General features: G+C 45.9%; 1 protein-coding gene across 1 annotated transcript in view; it reads right to left on the bottom strand.

Annotated features, from left to right (window-relative positions):
- CLSTN2 (calsyntenin 2) overlaps nucleotides 1-20,907 on the bottom strand; it is a 654,299-nt gene that overhangs the window by 37,276 nt on the left and 596,116 nt on the right. Inside the window, exon 9 of the mRNA XM_047783473.1 lies at nucleotides 2,265-2,427. Within this exon, the coding sequence (XP_047639429.1) occupies nucleotides 2,265-2,427 (163 nt within the window). The remainder of the gene's footprint in view (nucleotides 1-2,264; nucleotides 2,428-20,907) is intronic.

Raw genomic sequence — 20,907 nt, 5'->3', positions numbered from 1 at the left:
CTTCTGAATCAGTGCCGTGCTATACTAATTAATTTTATGGGCTTTTCCCAGATGACTTAGTCTTCCTTTCCTGATATCCTGAGGAGTTCTGCAATATTGAGGAAGTTCTCATCAAGTTCTATTGAAATGGTTGAGAAACTTTTCACTATCATGTAACATAGGTCAGACTTCAAGTAGGTGACTTCTCAAAAATACACTCTTATACTCAATGAAAGAAAAGAATGAAATAATGCCATCTGCAGAAACATGGATGGACCTAGAGATTATCACACTAAATGTGGTAAGTCAGACACAGAAAGACAAATATCATATGATATTGCTTACATGTGGGATTTAAAAATATGATACAAATGACCTTCTTTACAAAACAGAAAGATACCTGCAGGCAGAGAAAGCAAACTTATGGTTGCCAAAGGGGAAAGCAAGGGAAGGGTAAATGAGGAGTTTGGGAATTAACACATATACACTACTATGTATAAAATAGATAAACAGCAAGGACCTACTGCATAGCACAGAGAACTATACTCAATATTTTGTAATAATCTATAAAGAAAAAGAATCTTGAAAAAGAATATATATAAGTGTACCACACAGCCATACAAAAGAACAAAGTAATGCCATTTGCAGAAACATGGATGGAACTACAGACTCTCATACTCAGTGAAGTCAGAAAGAGAAAGACAAATACCATATGATATCACTTATATCTGGAATCTAATATAGGGCACAAATGAACCTTTCCACAGAAAAGAAAATCATGGACTTGGAGAACAGACTTGTGGTTGCCAAGAGGGAGGGGGAGGGAGAGGGATGGACTGGGAATTTGGGGTTAATAGATGCAAACTATTGCCTTTGGAATGGATAAGCAATGAGATCCTGCTGTGTAGCCCTGGGAACTATATCTAGTCACTTGTGATGAAGCATGATGGAGGATAATGTGAGAAAAAAGAATGTATACATGTATATGTGACTGGGTCACCTTGCGGTACAGTAGAAAACTGACAGAACACTGTAAACCAGCTATAATGGAAAAAATAAAAATCATTATAAAAAAGAATATATGCATTTATATATTCAGATACATATCTATCTGAATCGCTTGGCTGTACATCTGAAACTAATGCAGCATTGTAAATCAACTATACTTCAATTTAAAAAAATACACTCTCTTCCCTTGTCTCATTCCTGCTTTACTTCCTTCTTGGGTTTTGTATCCCTAGTGCTCCCAAGGCTACACATGTGCCCTTCTTTCTATCTCCTCTTGCATGGAGCTTCCCAGAACTCACTCTTTGTCCCCACCCATAGGAGCCTACGTCTCTCTTAGAGGGAAACAGCTCTCTGAAGTCATATTCTTATACCACAGTCCACTTTCCCCCTCAGCCCCATGGCAAATGGTCAAGATCATAAATCTTGGTCAAGGTTCAAAGAATCTATCAATACGAGTTTGAGTCATCTCAAAGTGCTAATCTGCTTATTTGGGGAGCATTTTACTTCCTCTCTGCTTTCTCACTGGCATTTCAAAGCAACCCAGGTGTTAAGGGAGCAAAACCAAAGATACCAACAGATCTAAGTGGGGAACAGAAAGGTTACATGCGTGCTCAGAGAACTTGTTTTCCTGCTTCCAAAGAGGAGACTTGCCTGGATTTGGGGACCAGAGGAGAGGCAGCAGGAGAGGAGGTAAGGAGGGAATAGAGGCCATTGAGTGAGAGGCAATAAGAAACTTCTGTTCTGGGGAGTAGGGAATGGGCTCAGAGCTGAGCTGAACTTGAGAGTGGCCTCCCTTGGCCCGGAGCCTATGGATAATCCACACCCCCTGCCACCAGAGCCCAGCATATTTGCGAGTTCCTGGAACAGAGGGGTGGGGTCTTGGACAATTTGAATGGGGATAAAGAGAGATCCTTGGCTCCTGACCAAAGTAGCTATCCACAGAGCCAACTGGCAATTTTGATACAAGATTCCACATTCAGGCTTTTATCTATACAGCCCAGTTTGAAACCAGATAAGGTTCCAGAACAATAAAAGGCATTAGCAACTCAGAGGCAACCATGAAATTGCTCGTGTTGATCTCAAATCAAAATCTTGTCTCAAGCCAAATGCTTTATTATTACACAAGCTTAGTGCCTGAATTAATCTTTCTAAGTCCTGCTTTATTAGTAAATTTTCCTGGCTGATTCTCATACCAATTGCTTTGCCCTTTTCTCTGTCAATTATCTTTCATGGACATACAGAGATGGGCCAGGGAGAAGGGTGGGACTTAGGGTTACCTTGCCAACAAGCGCCGACTGTAAGTTGCATGGCTATATGAGATGGATGAATGGGCCAATCGTTGGTCACCAGGTATGGTTCATACGTTGCTCCATCCATGTATAGGGTAACCACAGGAAACTCCACATTGATGACATAGTAATGCCATTCTTTGTCACAAATCTAGTGAAAAGAAAGAGAAGCAACACTTAAAATTGAATATGCAATGAACAACCAGACTTTTATTCTAATTATGAAAGAGGAAAAAGACTTTTTGGGGGTCAACAATTTTTATTGCAAAGAACTCAATGAACGTAATGGTTGGATATGCACTGAGGTTATAGGAGCTCACATCAAACATGATGGGGCCAACCATGGGGTAGAGGAAGACCTGAGAGTCCAAACATCAGGCAAATATTTGACTACAGGTGGATTATCCTGGGCACATAATTACCAGCTGTCTAGGCTGGCAGATTCTTGGTGGACAGGTGTGAGTGTCAGTTTAAATCTGCCCTGTATGAAATTTTACTTAGTTCTTCACTAGAGAAGAAGTTAAATTGAAATTGCTTTCCTAAGCTTTGGGATAGAGGCAGGTATAAAAAGAAGAATGCTAGTGTGCAAGTAGATATGAAGATGAATATCGAGAAGCAGAAGAGGAAGGGAAAGAGAAAGAAGTAAATCGAAGAGGAAAAAATTCTGAGTTAGAAAGGAGTAAGGAGAGGAGTTCCCATTGTGGTGCAGTGGTAACAAACCCGACCAGAACCCATGAGGATGTGGGTTCCATCCCTGGCTTCTCTCAGTGGGTTAAGGATCCGGCGTCGCTGTGACCCAGACACAGCTTGGATCCCTGAGTTGCTGTGGCTGTGGCATAGGCTGGCAGCTGTAGCTCCTATCTGACCCCTAGCCTGGGAACTCCCATATGCCACACATGTGGCCCTAAAAAATAGAAAAAAAAAAAGAAGAAGAGGAAAAGGAAGAAAGGAGTAAGGGGAAATCAATGAACATGGAAGGAGGAAGAAGGATGTATTTCAGAACAGGAACAACCCCCAATTCCTTTATCTCTGTAAAAAGGCTCATCCAAGGAGCTGTTGTAGTCTAACAACTTTTGCACCTGGGAACCAGACCTTGAGATACCAATTCTTATAGCACCATCCAAAATAGAAACCAATATGGTGTGTCTTGGGAAAGGACATAGGAAGCATAAAAGGTGGCAAGGGTGGAGAATGGCATCCCCTTCCTCCCAAGCAAGTGCCTTGGAAATCATGTCAGACCCTCTCTCCTCCACGCTCCCTCCCCCTCAAAGTCCTCTGCACCCTGTGGAGTCTACCTCTCATGCGCAGCCTCTTATTTCCTTTGCTTCTGCCATCTGTGGGAGCAGAGACAGATGAGTTCCACATGAAGGTGACCCCAAGTGAGGGATCAAAGCCCTCCCTACATCCCATGTTGGATTAAATGTGCTGTTTCTCATGAATAGATAACACCAACAGGGATGCTAAATGATCTTTTCCCTTTCATTTTGGAATAAGAATTTTTCCCCTTAATGCTCTTTTTTTTTTTTTTTTTGTACTGCCCTGTCACATGTCTCAGAAAATTGCTCCTTTTGAAGTCCAATAACCTGATAAAGCCTGATGAATATTGTAGGGGCCCTTAGAAGGCAAGCAGGAGTTTCCAGGCAAATGTAAATCCTGTTACATTTCACTGAGTGTACAGCTCAGCACCTATTATGTCTCATGAGAGGTCCCAACTCTATTTACACTCCCCTCCTTGATACCTGAGATCAGACACTGGGCTGGATGCAGGGATCTTTGGGATGGGTCTGTGACCCAGGTGAGGCTGACCCAGGGGTGTAGGTATGTCACAAAGGAAGACCTGGAGACAAAGTCTGGGGCGATGGAAGAGTGGGGACTAAGGAGAGTTTTGAATGAAGAAGCATCCAATCCAAGGAAGTGCAAGGTATCCTGAATTTGGGGTTTGCAATCAAGGATGAGCACTCAGAACATCCTGGGGATGTTCTTTGAGGCATCAGGAGACCTCTGGCCAGTCCCAGGGTAAGGAGGGAGCAGGTGGCAGTTCCATGACCCTATCCATTCCCCATGTACTTTGAAACATAGGCAGGACAGGAGCGTCAACCAGGCAGCACCAGGGGCTGCCCTGTTCAGGCCACCATCACCACCTTTCCAGTGGCCATCCTCGTGGGCCTGACTGCCCTGTTGAATCCACATGCTGGCTGACTCTATAGTGCTCCACATCGGCCAAAATCAGATGGAGGTTTGTCCTCTGGCTAGCCTTCTTTCACAACACTTAAAGCATCTCTGTAGGACAATATTAAACAAAAGTCCAAGGAAGAAGTGAAATAAGTCCATAACTCAATGGGAACAGCAATCCCTGTCAACATTACAGTCTGTTCCTGGGCAGCCCCTTCCCCTAGCTCTTTTGAAATGTGCTCCAAGAATAGCAGCGCTTGTGATGTCCTGCATAAAAATTGTGATGCTGAACAGCAAGCCTTGGTTTTGTTTTTTGTTTCTCAATTTCCCATTTCATGAGCATATCCAAGGTTCCCAGCAACCTCAGGGTATAGGCCTATAACAACTTTTTGGAAAATGGGACTTTTTCGTTTATCATATTCCTAAGAGCATCCTGTGAAACAGTGGCTGGGAAAGGTCTATTTGTATTACATTGTACATACAACCTGCTTGTTTCACTTAACATCAACGTTAATATACCTTTACCAACCTCATTTTAAGTGGCTGTATAATATGGTTATACTACATTATACTATATATTACACTTAATTAGTCCCTTATTATCAGGTATTACTTGTATGCCAACAATTATAAATGATACTATAATGAATTTCTTTTTGCATTAGTATTTGTCTGCATTTCTGACTGTATCCTTGGAAGAGATTCCTGGAATGGAATTACTAGGTCAAACGATGGAGGTATTACGATGGCTCTTGATACATACTGTCAATTTTTTTTCTGCAATAGTTTGTGCTTATTTAAACACCTGCCACAGAGTGTGAGACTGCTCGTGTGTGTACACCTGCCACACTGAATATTAAAAAAAAAAAAAAAAGAAAATCCTGGCAATTAGAAAGGGGGATCTGTTTGACTTATTTTAATATAGGTCACAGGAGATGGCAAGATTTATATTTTTGAGATCAGAAGGTAGGGCCTTCTGGGAGTGGGGAGCAGCCTGGGCAGACTCAGAGGTGGGAAATATTGGGAGCTTCCCCAGTTAGCTCCCAACTGGGCATCCAGATAGGCTTTTAGCACAAACTAGGCTTATACCTGCAGACTTCTTGCACCAAGTAATCTATGATGAGAGCCAAAGAAAACACCTAATTAGGGTTTCATAAATGTGGATCTATGATCAGGAAGAGACCCGCTTCAGCCTTCTGCTAGAACTGCAGGGACAGATTTAATTGAAAAATGATCAAGCCAGGAGGCAGTCAAAATAAATGTGTCGAGGCGATGGCTCAGCCATGAAAGGAGGAAATTAGGCAAAGTGACCTTTCCTTGGGGGAGAGAAGAACTTTAATTCCTGACTGTTTGTGAATCACTGGGGAACCCAACGGTACCAGGCCTGTCCAATACCACCCCCTGAGACGATGCTTAAGGCCTCAGTTGGGCCAAAGATGCTTTGCCTTCTGGAAAACTACAGATGTGTCCCAAGGTGGCTGCTGGCAGCTGCTGTTTAGCTGGCAAGTGAATCAGAGACAGAGGCCCAGGGACAAATGTTGGGGAAGGGTGGGGAGCAGGGACAATGCCAGGGAGGTCTGAGCTGGGAGTGAGCTGCTGCTTAGGGTGAGTTAGGGACAGGGAAAGCCTTCCAGAGACAGGAGGAGAAGATCAGGCTGCCCATGAGTTGGTCCAAATGTCCTTCAAAGCACCACACTGCGAGTTCTGAGTTGGTTTTCCCAGAAAATCAGGTCTTTTTGCATGCAGTTATTCAATGTGAGATATGGTTTCCTATGAATCAGTATGCAAAGAAGGGTACCAGGGGCTGCATGGGATTCAGGACTTGTCAGATATGTGCTTTGGCTTCAAGAGTTTCTATCCAAGGGGGGATGGGGTTAGGAATCAAGTACACAGAAGAGTCCAATGCAGTGGGAATTGAGGTAAGTCTTACAGACCAGGTACAAAGCACTATGAGATCCTAGGAAATGAAGAGCTGACTTCTGGCTGGGAGAAGATGGCATTTAGGATGGACATACCTGTAAAGAGTTCATTAGGAATAGATGGAAAGGAAAAAATTCCAGGCAAATGGAACACCAACCTTTTATTCCTTCATTCGTCTGTCCTTTCTGTTGGCCAAGAAGGTACTAGGTTTGAGGCAAATGGAGATTCATACATTCACTTACTCTGAGAGACATTGACTGAATGCATATGCTGCTGTGTGAAGAAAAGAAAGCAGCTGCCCCCAGGGAGCTTCCAGCGCAGACATAGAATTGACAGAAAGGCTTGCAACAGTTGTGACTCATGCCCACAGATTTGTGCAAGCCACCAGGGTGACACCGTGGAGGGGAGTGGGGTGCCTGATTGCATTGGAAAGAGGGAAGGAGCACAGACCCAGAGCTTGGAGGAGTCACACTGGTTTGGGAAAGGTGAGGAGTGGGAGCTGGGGCTGCAAGGAGAGTTTGGAACAGAGGCCCGGGGACCTGGTCAGCTTTTCTTCTGTAGGCAACATGAGGTATGGGCTTTGGGGGGCTGGAGGAGGACGGTAGTCATAGCAACAATCCATCTTGGAACATGCCTCTCAATTGCAAAGCAGCCTTTCCTATTCCTTGTACTAGTTAATCCTCACTGCAACCCTAAAAAGCCGGGAGACCAGTTCTATTTAAGCAGAAAATTACTAGAAAATAAAGGGAAAGAAATGACATGGTTTCTAACGTCAGGAGCTTCTATTGGAAGTTAGATGAGCCACACCCCCCACAGGGGCTTCCACGCTTGGCCTCTTGTCTTTTCATTCCACACACTACCAGTGGCTCAGCTTCATATGCTCACTGCCAAACCTGGACATTGAGCAGATACTTAACTCCTGAGTGATGGTCTTACATGTCAGATTGCCCCTGAATGGCCAGATTGATGGTCTGTGGGCCCTTCAAACTCATCAGGCTCCAAATTGAGTTCTACACTCCGCCTCCAGCCTCACCTGCTCCCCTGCTATGCTCCTCGCCTCAACAAACGCTCCCTCATCTGACCTGTTACCACTAAGCTTGGATGATGCTTCTCTCGTCCACGCTCAGCTTTGCACTCTGACTCCTACTCAGCACTCTCAGTATGTGCTAGAGAGGGGAAAGGCTGAGAAAGGGTGTCTGGGACTGGTGACCACAAGATGGAAAGGATTCCAGCAGGAGGAGAGGACCAAACGTAGCAGGGGAAGGCTGAGAAAGCTTTGGTCTGACAGAGCAAGGGGCTGCCCTGGGGCTGAAGGCAGTCACAGAATGTGGTGAGCAGGACAGCCAAGGAGGGGGCAGAGAGTCCATGGAGACCCAACCTGGAGGTCATGGGTTGGATGTTACACCTCCTTTAGGAATTTCTGGCAAATCATGTTCTGGACTTTAGGAAAATAATGAAAGCTTCCCAATCCTTAACGCCTTCATCCACAGAGTAAGGATAATACTAGTATCTATACCATGGGGTTATCGTGTGACTTGAGCTAAAATAAAGCATCTACTATGCTTAGAGCATATTTTAACCTAAATAGATACACCTTTCCTTTTCCAATTATGTTGAGAAGCTGCATAAACTGCAACAACAATAACAAAATAAAACCAAAATAAGAGAGTTAGAAAGGTCCAGACTATCAGCCCTGGTTTCAGATCCCACGGAAATGAGGACTGACTCAATTCCTCTGCACAAAGGAGACTTGAGTCGGCATGTCTGCATAAAGCTTGGTACTGTCTGAAGCCTGGGTCCTGGGACCACCACCATCATCATCCTAGGGATGAAGGGAGGCAGCCAGCCAACCACTCGACCAAGCCTCCGCTGAGACATTACATCCCCACACTTGCTCTGAGCTCCCTTGTTGGCCCCAAGTATACACAGCCCATGTGGTGTGGAAATCTAGAACTCAGACACTATTTTAATTTTTTTTTTTTGCTTTTCTTTTTTTAGGGCCGCACCTCTGGCACATGGAGGTTCCCAGGCTATGGGTCGAATCAGGACTGCAGCCACCAGCCTACACCACAGCCACAGCAACGTGGGATCTGAGCCGCATCTGTGACCTATACCACAGCTCACGGCAATGCCAGATCCTTTAACCCACTAAGCAAGGCCAGTGATCGAACCCGCCTCCTCATAGATGCTAGTGAGATTCACCTCCACCGAGCCATGATGGGAACTCCCAGACACTACTTTAAAAATGCATTCTGAGAGTTACTGCTGTGGTGCAGTGGGTTAAGAATCTGCCTGCAGTGTCTCGGGATGCTGAGGAGGCACGGGTTCAAACTATGGCCAGGAGCCATGGGTTAAAAGGATCCTGCATTGCTAAAGCTGTGGTATAGGTCTTAGCTGTGGCTCAGATTCAATCCCTGGCCTGAGAACTTCTAACTGCTATGGTGTGGCCATAAGAATAAAATAAAATAAAATAATAAAATAAAATAAGAATGTATCCTCAAAATTTTTAGGCCTGTGGCAAAGACATACTCTACACCTCTGGACAGCCATGTGCACACAATCTAGGGTACGAGCAGGACAATTCCTCCCAGAGATGAGCTCATAGTAAACACATAAAACAAAAAAGAAACAATCTTTTGTACATGCGAGAAAAAGCAGACACAACAAATGATCAAACTCACAGTCCAAGAACGAAAGAAAACAGAGTAATTGGAAAGCAGGGGAGAGAGAGGGGAAGGCGGTTTGAAAAAGAATCAGGTAGAAATTTCCAGAGATAAAAGATACAGTTGTCAAAAAAAAAAAAAAAAAAAAAGAATAAATTGAGAATGCTGATAGTTCATGACTTGGAAGAGAGATGAGATGGGAGCAAAATGGAAAATTTGATAAAGCAATTAGGAGAGAAATGGATTCTATGCATGATGGAAGGATACAGTCCAACCAACATCCTGTCAGATGCGTGTGGCCGGAGGTGAAGCTGGTGGGGAGCAGTGGGGCTGCCATACAGAGACGCTTGTACACCAAGCCAAGGAGTGTGTTACTTTATTCTAGTGCCTTGTGTTCTAGGAAGCCATCCTTCATTGCACCATCTTTATCACGTGTTTGATTCAGATGACAGTGGACACAGAGACCTACATAAGCCCCTGCCCCATGGGACACAAGGTCGATGCTGAACTTAGTTTCCTGAAATGGGGAGAGAAAACCATGCACAATGGGTCTCACTGAGGACCTGCAAGGCTGTCTGGCCTCAGGCCACTGTTTTGGAACATGAGTAAGATGAGGTTTGGGCCAGTGCCAAGATCAATCTCATGCCAAAGCAAAGATGCCACTCTCATTTGCACATCTATTTAAGAGCTCCCCAGGAGGTTGCCCACGCTTCCGAACTGGCAGGGAGAAGTTCAGCATGTTTTCAGGGCAAGGTGATTATGACAGCTCAGAAAGCACCCCGCTGGGCCTTCTGTCAAAAAGCAATCGCTGACTCAGGGCAGTGGAGTGCAGGGAGCAAGAAACATGAAAGGTAGCCTGTGTCAAAGAGACCAACCCCATTCGCAATTTGGTCGAGGAACATTTTGGGCAAGTGCCCAAAACCATCCTGAAAAATGGTCCTGGCAACTGGTGCTTGGAGAGCATAAATCAAAAACTGCTAGCACGCAGGATTTAAACTCATCCCTGGGGGGAGAAAACACACCTTTATTATGCACCAACGATATGCCTGGTACCCCAGCACCAGACTATAATTTTTGTCTATGGTAACAGCTATGGACCAGCTGGTTTATTCTTTCCCACCACACCCCAGTATGACATCCTGGGAAGATCCCTTAACTTGCAGGTCTTACTGCTGGGCCTCATTGCCATGTAATTAAAAAGTGCACTTCAGGATAAACAACAAGGTCCTCCTGGACAGCAAAGGGAACCATATTCAATATCCTATGATAAACCATAATGGAAAAGAACATTATATATAAACATATATATAAAACTAAATCACTTTGCTGTGCAGCAGAGATGAACAACATTATAAATCAACCATACTTCAATAAAAAGTGCACTTCACACCTATAACTTTTATAATATTGTGCCTCAACCATAATTGCAGTTTTAATAATGCACTTCAGGGTCTCTCATGCAGGCCAAAGCCTCTCTCGGCCGCTGTGGGGCTGATCAGCAAATTCTGCAAAACTCCACAGAGTTATTAGGGTTGTTTGGGTTGATGTGGGGGCCAGAGATTATGGCAGAAATCCTGCTCTCAATGAAGTGGGGATTGTGCATTCCAAGGGCTCTGTCTCTCACTGGCGTGTAAGAGGGACAGGACCAGCCAGGGGAGATGAGGCCCTTTACTAGCCATCACTCAGGAAAATCTTCTGCTTAGACCCTTTCAGGCTTCTTTCCCAGCCGAGTTTTATAAACACCATCCTGCAAGATGTACCATGAACAATGGTGTCCGGTGACAAGAATGTTTTGGAAAAGCTTCACTTAACCCAGTGGAACAGATTTCTTTTAGCAAAGGTAACTCAGAGCAGTAGTTCTCCAAGTGTGGTCCCTGGACCAGCAGCATCAGCATCGCATAGTGTTGGCAACTGAATGTCTGCGTCCTTCAAATTTCATATGTTGAAGGTCTAACCCCCAGTGTGTTGGTATCTGCAGATGAGGTCCCTGGGAGATAATTAGTTTAGAGGAGGTCATGAAGGTGGGGTCCCTATGGTGGGATTAGTGTCATCCGAATGACCAGAGCCCCCTCTTTTTCCCTCTGCCAAGAGAAGACACAGGGAGAAGGCAGCCATCTGCAAGCCAGGAAGGGCCTTCACTAGGAATCAAATCTGCAGGCACCTTGATCTTGGGCTTCCCGGCCTCCAGAACTGTGAGAAAATAAATGTCTGTGGTCTAAACCGTCTGTAGTATTTTGTAACAGCAGCCTGAGCCAGGACATTTAGGAACCTGTTAGACATGCAAATTCTCAGGCCCCACACTGAACAGAAACTCTGGCGGGTGGGGCCTGGCCATCTGCATTCTAACAGGCCCTCCACGTGGTGGTTCGGATAGACTAAGTTTGAGGACCCGAGAACTTAATATGCAAATATGAGGGAAAGAATAGCCAGTTTGCCAAATTTTCTGACCTCCTTTATTGTTTTTTTCCGGTGAGGCACCTATGAATACCACCTGGAACAAGGAATCTCAGAAGACATGCACTCTTGGGTTCAGTTAACACAGAGGATTGAGTGCCCACAATGTCCCAGGCCTTCATGGGCACTGGGAACGTGACAGGGAACACGACAGGAAGATTCCCACCACTGTCCACCATATGCCATCGTCTCACCTCACCCCTTCTACGCCCCACCCCAAAGCCTCCCTGCCTCTGAATGCACATTTTTCTCAGAGTCCTCCCTTAAGCATTAGGATGCCACTGCCTGCTCCCCCCCACCCCCAAATACAAAGCCTCCTAAGCAGCCCAGCTCGCTCGCTCCTCCCCAGTTTATGTTTTCAGGACGTGCCCCAGAATCCATCTGCAGATATTCTCCTCCTGAATTTCCTGAACAGCTGACATCTGTCAGGGCCCCGGGGCACGGATTGGAGCCTCAGAGGCACAGCCTGCCTGCTGTAGGTTGTAAGTGCCCATGTACAAAGCGAGTTTCATATTTTAACAGGCCAGGAAGCACATGTCTTCAATTTGACAATTAGGAAAGAGACTATGCCATCTCCACTGGTGTTCTTTCCCTGATCACAACTGACTGCACCAAGACCAAGCAGGTCCCTTGGCTGGAAAAAGGAAATGTCTTGAAAGCGAGTCACTTTAGGGTGGGATTGAGGTGGTTAGAGTCCCATGCTGTGAGTTTTTTGTTTTTCATTTTAGACCCGCACCTGCGGCATATGGAGGTTCCCAGGCTAGGGGACCAATCAGAGCTGTAGCCGCCGGCCTACACCAGAGCCACAGCAAGGCAGGATCCGAGCCACCTCTGCAACCTACACCACAGCTCACGGCAACGCCGGATCTTTAACCGACTGAGGCCAGGGATCAAACCCGCAACCTCATGGTTCCTAGTTGGATTTGTGTCCACTGCACCACAACGGGAACTCCAAGGCTGTGAGCTTCTTAAGGTACAGTATGAGGGAAATGATGACCACTTAATGATTAGCACTTCTAGAATGAATGAATAAATGGATGAATTATTACAGTAAAAGCCAGCAATCATGGAAATGGGGGCTCAGGTTGCTGCTGTGGCATGGGTTTGATCCCTGGCCCAGGAACTTCCGCATGTCGTGGATGCAACCAAAAAAATAAATAAATAAATAAAAGAAAGAAAAGACAAAGAAAAGACTGACATGGGTCCAGCTCAGGAAACTGGAGCATGGTCATGGAGATGAGGCCATATCTGTGTCAAAGTTACAATTCTGGGGACTTTACCAGGCTGGCAGTCCTATAGGAAGGGTTGAGAAGGCCCAGCAGACATGGAAGGTTTGGAATAGAAGGTGGGAGCCTTATGGGGTAAAGGAAGCAGAGTGAAGGTTGTCAGATACAGGTGAGTCCCAGTAAGACCCTGGGGAGGGAAGGGGTCATGCGTACTGTTCAGGCCTGGGCCTGGCCTCTGGCTTTAATGCCCATCCTGGTGGCATCGGCACTCCCTTATAGTCCCTGGGGCTTTGGAGTGAGCCAGCTCAGGGGAACTTTCCACTCTGCCCTCTTCACTGGAATGGGACCTGGGGCAAATTTCATAAACTTGCTGAATGCCAGTTTCTTCATTATACAATGGATAGAATACCCCTGATGCAGGAAGATTTGATTGTTTATCCAAGGGATATCTACTGATAGCCATTATGAGTCAGGAATTATTCTAGGTGTTGAGTACCTAAGGTGAGCAAAAAGAGATGCAGTTCCTTCCTTAAGGGAATGGATGACAAAGAAAATGCTCACATAAATAAATGTAAGTTTCTGTCTGAAAGCAATACTCTGAAGGGGAGGTACCAGCTGCCCTATGAGCTCATAACTAGGAGGCTTACCTAGTGGTGGAGACGGGAAGTGATGGCGAAGGAAAGGAGGCAGGCAGGGAGGGAGGAATGGGATGCTTGTGGGCAGCTGCAGAAGAGGAGGTGGGAGGGTCCCCTGGAGCCTTCAACCAGCCTATGGGCCCAGAGAGTATCAGAGACCCATTCAAGGTGAAACAGCTTGTTAGTGTCAGGGCTGAACCCAGAACTCCTGTTTCCTGTCCTCAGATGCTTTGGAATGTTATCTCTCGGCAAATATAAGAATGAATCACATGTGCTGTGCAGCACAGATTGACAGAACATTGTAAACCAACTATTATTTAATAAAAGTTTTTTTTTTTTTAAAAAGAATGAATCACAGGCTCTTTGAAGAGGACCCCAGTATATTAAATAGGCTGCTGAGATGCAGCTAATGATTCAGTAGAGTATTTGAAGACAATTCATTTTTCATTTTGCCACTCAGAATACTGAGGCTGGCTGTCCAGAAATACACAGCCGGACTCCTCTTTGCAAGTTAAAAAAGAGAGAGAGAGTTGGGGGGGGAGATCTCAGAGGATATCGTTAGAGTAAATGTAGTTTTAATTTAGTTGACATATTTCTCAGTGAATAAAAGCTCCCCTGAATAATTCAAAGAATACATTTTGCCCCTTTGGAAAATTGAGCTGATTTTGAATGGAACTGGCTAAACGTTTCCACCTCCCATGACACAGCATGTGCCAGGGCAGCCAGCATGTCCTGCATTTCAAATCCCGCCAGGATTTCCTCAGGTATTGGCTCCGTAAACCGGGTGCCCCATGGCTAACCTGTCTCACCTTTGGCCACATGTCCGCCTGTTGTGTGTCTGTCAGTGGAGCAGTGAGACGAGTGTGCCTTCCAAATAGAGGGACTAAATCTCCAGCACAGATCCTTTAGTGGCCTCTGGAATGCCTGCTTACAATTAAAGGCTGTCAGTGGGCCTTGGCCATGAGCATCGCATGGCTGCTCCAGAAAGATCTATCCTAGCCACACGTGGTTCCCCTGTTCCCTGAAGAAGGATTTCTGTTGAGAGGCCAATTTGCATTTCACAGGGGCCTCCAGGGAAAGCATGTGAACAGGTTGCTCTGCTTGGAATTCCACAGCGAAGAAACTGGGTTCTTTGTTTGAGTTACAAGTCAGTCCATTAAGTTGGGGAGAATTTGTAGAGATCTTTAGGGAATAGTTGCAACATTAAATCCATTAGCACATCCAAGATCTTACGATGAGTCTGTTAGGGAGATGTGCCACGTGGAATTGTCACACCTGGGTTTTAGTCTCATACAAAGCTTTGGGAACAGTTCAAGATGCAGAAATACCTCTTCTCCCTCCCCATGTCCCCTGCCCCCCACTCCTGCCTGAAAACACCCAAAGAAACACAAAAACCTGCTGCACCGACCTTCTCTTGCTTTGGGAGGGTGGGGTCCTCTGACCAGTCCCAGGCCCAGGTCAGTTACTCAGCAGGGACTTCTGAGAGCAAAGCACTCCTGGTTTCAAGCTTCATTCTGATTGCAGGTGTTAGAAATACAAATGGGCCTCCACATGAAGGGAGATAAGTGTGGCTTGTTCATGCTGGCTTCCACCCAAATGACACCATTCTCGGACCAGGGTTTATAAAATCTCAAATAAGACTGGGAAGGCCTATGTCCATAACTCCATGTTGGCCTTTGTATCAGGCTTCTAGGGCTGCTACAGTGGAGGACCGCTCGCTGGGCAGCTTAAAACACTAAGAACTGTTGGCTTTACAATTCTGTGGGCTAGAAGTCTGAGGTCAAGGTGTTGGCAGAGTTGGTCCTTCTGAGGGTCCTCAGGGAAAGCCTGGTTTATGCCTAGTGCTTGATAGCCACAGGTCCTCCTGGCTCACAGATGCATCCCTCCAAATCCTCCATCTTCACATGGCCATCAGGATGCCAATCATATTAGGTTAGGGGCCTACCCTACGCCATCCAGTATGACCTCATCTTAAGTAATTCCATGTGCAACAATCTTTGCAAATAAAGTCACATTCTGGGGTACTGGAGGTTAGGAATTTAACATCTGCTTTGGAAGGCCCCAATTCCACCCCTAACAGCCTTCTCTTGTTCCCACCGTGTTCCCACCCTGTTCCAAAGTACAGGGCTGGGGCCATAGAAAGTGCTCAAAGGTTGTGCCCAGCATCCCACTCTATCACACAGGATGACAGAAACAGTAGGGTGGCCACAGAAGTCACCACTGCTTTTTGGTATGATGAAAGAAAATTCTTTGAATCCTGTATAATAGTGGTGTCCAGGAAATGTACACAAAAGGAGAAACCCTAATTAAATAATTTAATCTCATTTAAAGGTCTGTAGACTCTGTACTCAGTCATCTATCTATCCATCCATTTATTCATCCATTCAATAGATATGTCTTTTGTCTTTTTTGTTGTTGTTGTTGCTATTTCTTGGGCCGCTCCCGCGGCATATGGAGGTTCCCAGGCTAGGGGTTGAATCGGAGCTGTAGCCACCGGCCTACGCCAGAGCCACAGCAATGCGGGATCCGAGCCGCGTCTGCAACCTACACCACAGCTCACGGCAACGCCGGATGGTTAACCCATTGAGCAAGGGCAGGGACCGAACCCACAACCTCATGGTTCCTAGTCGGATTCGTTAACCACTGCGCCACGACGGGAACTCCCCATTCAATAGATATGCATGCATCCCACAAGGTGCTAGGTACCCTCCCTCGAATAAAAGAGGCTGAGGTCCCGAGTGGGGAGCCTGGAGCCTTGGCTCTGCCAGGCAGGCCTCCAAAGTTCCCTCTCTAGTGATCTGGCAGAAGTGGGAGAGATGTTCCGACTTCAGACCACTTCACAGAGCATTTATTCTTATGCCTGAGTATGAATAAGAAAGTAAGAACATATATATATATATGAAATAGGTAAATAAAATATTGGTCTCTACCTCCAGTTTCTGACCCAAAAACCGTTGTAAATAGAAGAAGTTTTTGTTTTAACATTTAGTCTTTGATCCCTGTTCCTGATATGGAGCTCCTAAGACCTTTGCAATTTCCTGAGAGATAGGAATACCTGGCACCAGGCTCCAACACCCGTTGCAATTTCCTCTGTGATAGAAATGCTATTTGTTCTACTGTTACCATATGTGATGACCAGAAAGACCAAGCCACGATGGGAAGCTTGGAACTTTCAATTCTACCCACTATTCTATGGAGAGGGAGAAAAAGAGAGGGACTAGAAAAAAAAAGAGTTAATAATCTATCATAACTACATGATGAAACCTCCAGGAAAATCCCAATAGTATGGGGTTTAGGGAACTTCTGGATTGGTAAACACATCTGTGTACTGGGATGGTAAGACATCCCAATTTCTTTTTTCTTTTCTTCTTCTTCTTCTTTTTTTTTTTTTGTCTTTTTGCCTTTTCTAGGGCCGCTCCCATGGCATATGAAGGTTCCCAGGCTAGGGGTCTAATCAGAGCTGTAGCCGCCAGCCTATACCAGAGCCACAGCAATGAGGGATCTGAGCAGTGTCTGCAACCTACACCACAGCTCACAGCATCGCTGGATCCTTAACCCACTGAGCAAGGTCAGGGATCGAACCCCAAACCTCATCGTTCCTAGTCGGATTCGTTAACCACCGAGCCATGACGGGAATTCCATGACATCCCAATTTCATAGGGACAGAAGCGCCTGAGCTCAGGACCCTTCTAGACTTCACCCTATGTATCTTTTCATCTGGCTGCTCATCTGTATCCTTTCTTTGCATACTTTATTGAATAGCAGACTGGTAAACATAAGTAAGTGTTCCCCTGAATTCTATGAGCTGTTTCAGTAAACGATCAAATGCCAGGAAGGGGTCATGGGAACCCAAGCTGGATAGAAGTAATGGGTAACCTGGGGACCTGCTACCCAGAGTTAGCATCTGAAGTGGGGAAGGTGTCATGTGATCGAGCCCTTAATCTCTGGAGTCTGCGCTAACTTTAGTGAGTGTTCAAACTGGATTGAACTGTAGGACACCCAGCTTGTGTTGGAGAACGTTGCTTGGTGTGGAAAAGAAAAAAAAAAAAAACCCACATCTGGTATAAGAAGAGCTGTGAGTGTGGTGCAGTATGAGAGTAAAGGAAAAATGCACAGGAGAGTTTTCCTACAAACTCTGAGATGCTAAGGGAGTTTTTGAATTTATCAGGTAAAGGGAGGGTAGTGCTGAGGAGAGGGAGGGAAGGCCATGGGCGTGATGGCGTGCTCTCCCAGGACCTCATGGCCTGCAGGCTGCCTCGCCGCTCTGGCTCTTCCTGGGAGATCCTGGATGAAGGAGACTATGCCATGATGCCATGTATGACATGGGCCCTCAGTCCCTGTATGGGGGGGATATTCTCCTTGCAAAACGGTTAATATAACTGGGTCACAAAAAGTTCCTTTTTATTGTTCCAAACTCTTGGATAACCTTTCTCTTTTTTAGGAACTTCCATAATAAGTTGCATTTCTCACAAAATTTCTCACAGATACATTTAAGCTACCTCAGGAGTTCCTGTCATGGTAGAGTGGTTAACAAATTCGACTAGGAACCATGAGGTGGCGGGTTCGATCCCTGGCCTTGCTCAGTGGGTTTAGGACCCGGCGTTGCCGTGAGCTGTGGTGTAAGTCGCAGGTGTGGCTCGGATCCCGCGTTGCAGTGGCTCTGGTGTAGGCCGGTGGCTACAGCTCCAATTAGACCCCTAGCCTGGGAACCTCCCTATGCCATGGGAAGCAGCCCTAGAAAAGGCAAAGACAAAAAAAAAAAAAAGTTATCCCAAATATGTAGGTAGAATAATGGCTCCCAAAGATGTCTATATGTGGGACTTCAAGGCTTCTCAAAGGAGATAAAACTCAAAAAGCCTCTGGCTAGGATAAGAATTACTGGACCCTTATCATCCCATCCATCTCATTGTAATTGTTGCAAAGATGCTGAGTCCCCCTCCCCGTCTGAGCAACTGCCCTACTTCTTCAGGCCCTCTAGTAGGAAAGGTATGTGGCCCAATCCTCACCCCATCCCTATAGGGACTTATATGCCCCTAACCAACCAGAAAGTGTATCAGAAGACCTCTTTCCCCAACCAATTAGCAGGTCAGAAGGTATATCATAAGACCGCTCCTCTCTTTCCTTTGTCCCTGTGCTATAAAAACAGGCACAACCATGCATTTGGAGTCGGCTCTCCCTGATCAGCAGGAAGTCAGTCTGCTACGTTAGCAGCATTCCTTGCCTCAGTAAACTTGTCTTTTCTTCACCCTGCTCTGAGTCTGGAAATTCTTTTCTTTTTTTTTGCCGTTTTTTTTTTTTTTTTGCCTTTTCTAGGGCTGCTGCTGTGGCATATGGAGGTTCCCAGGCTAGGGGTCCAATTGGAGCTGTAGCCTCTGGCCTGCGCCAGAGCCACAGCAACGCCAGATCCAAGACGCGTCTGTGACTTACACCACAGCTCACGGCAACGCCGGGTCCTTAACCCATTGAGCAAGGCCAGGGATTGAACCCACAACTTCATGGTTCCTAGTCGGATTCGTTAACCACTGAGTTTCTACGGGAACTCCTGGAAATTCTTTTCTAGTCCACACATAGACCACAACATATACCCTAACCCCTAAAATCTGTGACTATGTTCCTTCACACGGCAAAGAGACTTTTCAGAAGTGGTTAAGTGAAGAACTTTGAGATAAGAAATTAGCCTGGATCATCCAGGGAAACCCAATGTAATCTGAAGGGTCCTTATATGTGAAAGGGAGGCAGGAGAGTCAGCGGTGATGTGATGAAGCAGAGACTGGCGTGGTGTGTCTGCTGACCCTGAAGATGGAGGAAGGGGCTTGAGCCAAGGAATGCAGGCAGTCTTTAGCAGCTGGAAAGGGCAAAGGAAACCCATTCTGCCCAAGAGCTTTCAGAAAGAACTCAGCCCTTCCAACATCTTGATTTTAGCCCGGGTTTCAGACTCCTGACCTCCAAACTATAAGATAACAAATTTGTGTTGCTTGAAGCAACTAAGTGAGTAGCAACTTGTACAAAAGCAATAGGAAACTAACACACCCGTCTCACCCAGCTCATAACCCTTGCTTCTCCAAACACACCAATCCCCTTACTGTCCCCTTTAGGTACCAGGCTCCATTCTTGCACCCCACTTCTGTGAGGCTGGCCACACATAAAATGGCTGGCACCCTCTGGAATCAATCTCCCTAAGGCCAAGTTTCCCCACAAACTAAATGCTAGGTAACAGGGGCTTATTTTCCTAAAATGCTACCAGTCTTTGCATTCAGAGGTGTGTAGGCCTTGGCTCCATGCAGTATTAAGCCTAAACTATGTGCGCTTCAAAATCTCTGAAATGTCTCCCCAGGGAAAGCCATACTTAAGAGAAGGCCCTCACTTGGTCATCCCCTGATCACTACCGATCACTGGTATGGTGAGTGCCACCCTCTCTCATCCATTTTGTACCACTCAGGCTAAGAACTTTGCATGCATTGCCTTATTCAGATCTCCCAACAACTCCTGGAGGTAGTACTATGATTTTCCCTCATATTACAGATCCACAGAGGCTCAGAGAGGTTACATAACTTGCCCAAGGTCACACAGTGAGTGTGTCTAGAACCTGGCTGGAAAACCATGCTGGGCAAAGCATGAGCCATCCATCAGTAGCGGCATCTGCTGGCAGCACAGGTGTCCCTGGGGAGCTGGTTAGAAACTAGCATCTCAAACCCCACCCCCACCTTCTGAATCAGAATCTGCATTCTGATAAGATCTCTAGGTGATCTGCCTGCACATGAAAACTGAGAGGCACTAAACTTTTACTCTGTGGTACTATGGTTCAAGAAAGAAAACCAATGAATTATTGGATGTGAATTTGAATAGGGGCTCTGGTAGGGATTCCTGCAGGTCAAATGGAAGGAGGCACTGTGGGAGGCTGGAAGGCTTTGAGAGAGGAGAGGAGCCTCCATAAGCACTGATTTAATCCCCTGAGCATTGAGCTACAGGGGCTCCTCAAGCTGTCGGGGCTAGGGGAAGAAGGGGGATTTTCTACAGGTTTGCTGGTGTTTGTTCTCCTATGGCCCCATCCTTCAAGCTGATGACCTGCGAAGGTTGTTAGAGTGTCAGAGTGATGGGGACTGCTCTTGCAAGCATCCCGGTCTGGACCTCATCTTTAGTCCCTTAGTCTAAGGAAGAAGGGGTAGAAATTCAGGCAAACCATCTGGTAAGAAGGAGAGAGAGAGATAGAGAACAAAAGCAAGGCGGGGAAGGGGTTGCTTTGGGGAGGAGGCGCCTCCTGCAGGGGACGTGCTGAACACAGGGCTGGTTCTTTCCATAAACCACATTCATTCCATTCTGCAGTGTCAGGGGACCTCTTCTTCCCCCAACAAGCACCTAGAAGTGAGAGGAGCCAGGGTGATACTCAATCACTATCATGATTGCCTTTAAACCCAGCCATCTAGATCTCATTTATTTATTTCTATCCACCTCATTCCTCATCAGATTTAGGATTAATTTGTATTAATAATAGATACTTAATAACCATCATTAATGGCAACAGCACTCATCATTTTCCATTAATGAAATAATACCTTATTCT

Source organism: Phacochoerus africanus, chromosome 1, assembly GCF_016906955.1.
Source record: "Phacochoerus africanus isolate WHEZ1 chromosome 1, ROS_Pafr_v1, whole genome shotgun sequence".
NCBI lineage: Eukaryota > Metazoa > Chordata > Mammalia > Artiodactyla > Suidae > Phacochoerus > Phacochoerus africanus.
The sequence above is the reverse complement of the archived record's forward strand: the minus strand, read 5'-3'. Positions and strand labels throughout refer to the sequence as shown.